Consider the following 5,746-nt stretch of genomic DNA (forward strand, 5'->3'; position numbering starts at 1 on the left):
AGTCGTGCTTGCTACTTTTTTTCCTTTTTTCCTTTCTCCCTTCATGTTTCGTCTTAGCATACTCACTCGCTTGGACTTCATTTAAGAGGTCCCCACACAGAGAGGACTCAAACAATTCCCTGCCATTCTGGATAGTTTTGGTTATTTTTAATTTAATTTCTGGTGAGCCAGTCTTCTTTGGAATCACCGTTTGTGGTACAGAAGGAGGAGGTGGCGGGGGCGGTTGTGGGGGTGAAGGTTTTTCCAGAACTTCATGCGGCCTTGCATTAGAGTTGTCCATTTGGTAATACTCTGGCGGGCTAAAGTTTCTAACTGTGCCAAAGCCATTGGCCGAACCATTAGGATACTGGTTGTATGTCTGATATTTGGCTTGAGGTTCGTACATGTTGATTGTTGGTGGATAGCCATTAGTGATCGGCGGAAGATCCTCTGTTGTCGGTGGGGGGTACTGAAAGCCTTGTTGCAGGGCAGTTTCATATGGTGTTTGTCCACCATCTTCAGCGATGTCACTGCTGGCATCAAAGGCATCCTCCTGGCGGATGTTGGCCGAGTCAATGAGTTGAGGTGGTTGCTGAATTGTGTTTCCCATGATCCCTTGCATGAAAGAGAAAGAGAAATCCATTGTTCTGCTCCAGCATCCTTAGCTTTCCCTTTTTCTCATAGGGCCTGAAAGGGTGGGGAAAAGTGATCAGTGTAAAGCGGAGGACAAGGATTGAAGTAGTTAAAAGAAAACAGTTCTAACAAATACAGCTTCACTAGCCACTCTCTTCCAGTCACCATTTCCCTTCACACAGACTACCGTCAACGTACCCGAGTCCTCACCTGCTCAGAGGTCTGTCCTCCCTGACAGTTTGGTTCCCTGCCTAAAAAAAAAGCTCAAGAATGAATTGTGCCAAGTTACGTGATAGTTTTCTAATACGAATAATCATCTCCTAGGGATTTGCTCGACTCATCTTACATTCACATTTTAATTAAGCCGTGAAATCCATTGCTTGGAAATCAGAGCAATCAACAAAGCCTGAATAACTGAAGAGGGATCCAGAAGCAAAGGGCTGCTGTGTAGCCTGCCACTTTAAGTAATGCAACAGCCAAATTATATAAAATCACATAATTTGTAATATGCGCTTACAGATTTGAAATGGAAGATCCCCTCACTGTGCATTCGCTGAGAATCTAAAAAGAACTTTCCAAAAGGCCATCCACACAGTCTTGGGGACAGCTCTTTGACTTAACTATGCCTCTCCAGCCAGAGGGAAAAGACAAATATTTCCAAGAGTCACGTGCACCTCTCAGTAAGAGTGGTGTTTCAAGACCTATTAAAAAAAAAAAAAAAAAAAAGCAGATATTCTCACGAGCAAGAGTTTTAAGACTGGGTTAAATTATGGACCCATGTGTTAGAGTAATGGTTCCAAATGTCACATCAGGAAGGCTGCACCAGATTGTTTTAGGAGGATTATTCTATAAACCAATCATTAAGAAAGGTGAGACAGCAACAGCTACTCAATCCACAGAAGTGGATCTAGGCACTAGACAACTATTATTAACTCAACAGATTGTAAGGACCACAGAAAGACCCCCAACAAGGTAAAACCTCTCCTCAAGACTCTCAACTTTTAATGTAATCAGAAAAGCATGGAAAACGCAGCAGCACACAACATGCCCCAAAAGAAAGCTGGCCTTCTTAAACTGAGAGAGGTAGTTAGCCTTGTTAGCCTGAACTCGGGCAGAAGGTGGATTTGCATCTTACGGATCAACTACATCAGAGATGCAGAGCATATGCATCTCTGATTTACATTTGTCTATAAGGTGCAAATCTACCCTGCCTCCTCCAAGAGTGGCAAATTAAAACAAAAACAGTGCTGGTCATTCTTTTCCAGCAGGCAGGAAAACCAGTTCTGGCTCTAGGACAAACGATACCCCCAGAAAGCACTTTTTCAGGAAGAGTGCAAGGAGTTTGCCATGACGGGCTCCAGAACACCCTATGTGGGCAAGGGTTACTCTCCTCGCATCTCCACAACCTTCCCTCCTGCTTAGTATTCAGCATTTGAATTCTCACCCATCACAGAGCTGCCATGCAGCAAGGAGCCCAGCACAGCGTTGGAATAAAATGACGCTCTCAGAAACGGTCAAGCGGCCACATGGGAAAAAAGCTCTTTAAAACCTGGAATTATTCTGTGCTGTGCTCTGCTACAGCACTGCCCAGCACTCCCTGGATGGTGTAGATGTGCAGTAAGAGAGGCTTGTGAATGGTACTGGAGGCAGCTCAAAGATGGCTGGAGCAAGGCAAATTATCCTCTACCTTGCTTTTGAATTACTTATTTTAATGACATCCAAAACAGGCCACATTCAATTCCCAAATGCCTCCAACCTCACTCTCATGCGCACACATCAAAAGAAGAGCTCTCCACCAAGTAGACAGAACCAGCCTCCCCTGGCATTAGGCCAGACCTGCAGCAAAACCAACCCAAATGGGCAAAAATAAAGCCAAACTAAAAATAAAATTAACCCTTTGCTTTCTTTAAAACATCTCTGTCAATATGTCCAGGTGTGTCATCTGGCAGGGATGACCTGCTCCCTTTACCTCCATAGTACCCAAGGTCCTGGAGGGGGAATTTCTTTTCTTGACAACCCTTAGGAGCAGATAAGAATCTGCAGAGACCTGACAGTTTTAAATAATCACTACAGATAGAGAGTAAAAAGTAAAAACACGTGCTATATGCTCAAAGATTAACCTTCCTTCCTATTTGAAAAAAAGCAAATTTAAACAAACTGATTGTTTAGCTGGAAAGGATAACTTAATAGTTTAAGCCTCAGGTTTTAAATATATATGTTTGCCAGCCAATAAGGTCAATTTAGCCGTGGCAAAGTGCATACAGTTCCACGCTGTTTACTCTGCATGTGTGCTGGGATACCCTTCCTATCATGATCTACAATGACACTAAAAATCCCATGGGCCAGTTCCATAATAGGGGTGTGCCCATTTTCTTGCCCAAGTTTTATTCACATACTCCTTCAACTACTGAGGTTTTGAGCCTGTCTTGAGAAATATTTTCTGCCACACGAACTAACAGATGTGAAGATAAGGAAGGCTCAAGAAAGAAAAAGCAAATTCATTAATTACAGGCCAAGAAAATACTACTCAACACAGATCATAACCACCTCTCCTATGCTCAGTTTTGCTACATGGCGATATCATCTATGCTTTGAGTTATCAATGTCATGCCAAAGCTCGGAAGGACAAAATGGCACAACACTATGCAAAAAAGACTAGCTGGGTTCAGTAATGAACATCCTACAGCAGATACACACCACACCTTTCTTCTGACAGTCAAACTCGGCACACCAGCCACAAAACTGACCACAAAAAAACCCAAAAAACCAAAAAATAACCACCTGTACCGTGGCAGTTTGATCACTTGGGAGACAATACACACACTGAACAGCACTGCGCATCAAGGTCAAAAAAACCAAACCAAGATCATAAACAGCACCAGGAAGAGCTAGCAAAGGAAGCAGAACCATTTGCATCACTTTACAAACTAATTATTTTTTTTTTTTTTATTTAATTATTTTTAATATACAAACCAAAAGTCACCTCTTAATTTAAGCAGAGGAATAAAGGCTTCTCCAGCTAAAACACCTAGGATTTGGGGATTTTTAAATACAATTTGAATATGTTCAGTCCAAGGGGAATTTTTCTGGCCATATTAGAAGCCTCTGGGAGAAAAAGCATATACTTTTAGAAGAACAAAAATAAAAGAGTCCTTCAGACATCACAGCACATCCATTATTACAAGACGACTAGTCAAACAGACTGACATTACTGCTACATAAGCAATTTGTGATTAAGAAACCCTAGATTTGCTCTTTACTTCCCCATTAAAAGATTAAATCGTCAACCATTTCCTTTTACCCAAATGCTCTGAAAAGATCACCATTAAGGCTTTCAGCATCCAATGCCAGACTTTATCTTAGCATGTCCATTTATATTCTAGCTCACCCCCCAGCATTCAAGATTTCTGAGCATGGAGATGCAGATGTAACAGGGTCATAAAAAAGAATCATCAAACTATGTGTTGTAACAACAAGATTTATAATACAGATAACTATGGTGGTGTGCACGTCTAAAAATACCACTTGCCAACACCACACGGTGTCCGAGTCGGGTATTTCATGTTTTCTCCCTTACAAGTTTGTGACTAAGACTGGAAATTTTGTTTTATCATAGCCAATTTGCATAAACTATTATCAATTTACCCCCTAAAAAGTAGGTGGGATGTTGGGAATTTTTCATTTGCTTAAAGGGCCTGTGACCAAGTATTTCCCAGGATGGGGCTAGCTAAAGAAAAACCTGTCTTTCTAAAACATATGCTCTAGCTCAAACTTAAGCTTACAGGACTGATGAAGGAGCTGGTGAGATTCTAGGGCCTTTGTTCTGCAAGTCTATCAGAATAGTTTCTTCTGGCCTTAGTCTAGGAAACACCTCAGTACAAAAATCCAGTTAGTATTCTTAAGAAAAGGATCACAAATACTAATGTCAAAGATTTTCTACACGTCCCGAGAAGGTTGCTCCATTTGCCTGTGAAACTCACAAAAATGCAGAGTTCACAATAAAAATGTGTAAGACGTAAACCTTCATGTCTCAGAGCATACACCCATCACTAAGAGGCAGGTTTAGGAAGATACTTCTTGTGGGCAGGTTACACCTGAACCGTCCACTAAAGAATTTCTGCTTTCCTAAACTACAGGAATTTATGGCAATTCCTGCATTTGTTAATATCCAAGACTAGGCTCAACCTGCGTTCACACACTTTTATAAGTGTTGCCCTCTGGGCTAGCTTCCAGTTAGGGTTGTAAGAAGGCTGCTACCTATTAAAAACACCAAAAACCAAAAAGCCACCCTATTCCCCCTCCTACCTCCAAACTGACAGAGAATCACCAACTTTCTCTTGGTGTGAAGCAAGCAAGCAAAGAAGAGGTATCCAAACTAATTTCTAGAGAAAACTGTCAAGTCAATTGGCTGATCCTCACTTCCGACATGTATAAAGCATTAAAAGAGTTGGTTAAAAAAAAATACACCAAATACTTTCCTAATATTACTTTTCCATGTAAGCACCCGGTGAAATTGTCACAGAAATGTTCTGTGATTGTAAATGGGAAGAAGAGTAATCCAGCAGAAATTGTAGTTGCATGCAGCTCACGCCTTGGAAAAGTAAGAGTACACCTGGATTAAGAGTTTTCCTTGACTATTTTTACTGATGAAGGAGTCGGACCAATAGTTCACGCCCACATAAACCTAGCCAGAGAGTTTGCCAACTTTGGTTGCCATAATTTAAAGCCACATGCAGACGCCAATTCTACCAATTGAACTAAACTGGTTTCTAAATTCCCTCATTTAAAACTATAGCTGTGTCCACACAAGGTAGCTAGGAATTGAATTAAGAGTGGCTAACAGATACTTAGTCCGATTCAGTAAAAATCACCTTTCAACCATGAACCTAACATTCAGAAATGGAGTACGGCTCCACTGGTTTGCCCTGAAGAGCTAAATTATAGAAAAGCTGTTTAATGCATTCCAGCAAATAGGTATTCATGCTCCTAGATTTCCTACCTATAACATGACAAAGGGTTTTCAGCTAAATGGTCACCTTCCAACAGCTGTGCAAGAGTGTGCGCAGAGAAAATCATCTTTGAAGAAATACAGGACCGTCTTACGAAGTTCATCTGTTTACCATACATATTCCTC

The 5,746-nt window shown here is 41.2% G+C and overlaps 1 protein-coding gene across 3 annotated transcripts in view; it reads right to left on the reverse strand.

Annotated features, from left to right (window-relative positions):
* The window catches only part of NSD3 (nuclear receptor binding SET domain protein 3), a 40,185-nt gene extending 39,344 nt beyond the window's left edge, over positions 1 to 841 (reverse strand). For all 3 annotated transcript variants that reach the window (XM_006023009.3, XM_025203404.1, XM_025203405.1), the window contains exons 1-2: positions 823 to 841; positions 1 to 666 (exon numbers count right to left, since the gene is read on the reverse strand). The exon at positions 1 to 666 is cut by the window's left edge and continues 83 nt beyond it. In XM_006023009.3, the coding sequence (XP_006023071.1) occupies positions 1 to 622 (622 nt within the window). In that variant the 5' untranslated portion in view covers positions 623 to 666; positions 823 to 841. The remainder of the gene's footprint in view (positions 667 to 822) is intronic.
* Positions 842 to 5,746: the final 4,905 nt, after the last annotated feature.

The sequence above is a fragment of the Alligator sinensis genome, unplaced genomic scaffold (assembly GCF_000455745.1).
Source record: "Alligator sinensis unplaced genomic scaffold, ASM45574v1 scaffold98_1, whole genome shotgun sequence".
In the NCBI taxonomy this organism is placed as follows: Eukaryota; Metazoa; Chordata; order Crocodylia; family Alligatoridae; genus Alligator; species Alligator sinensis.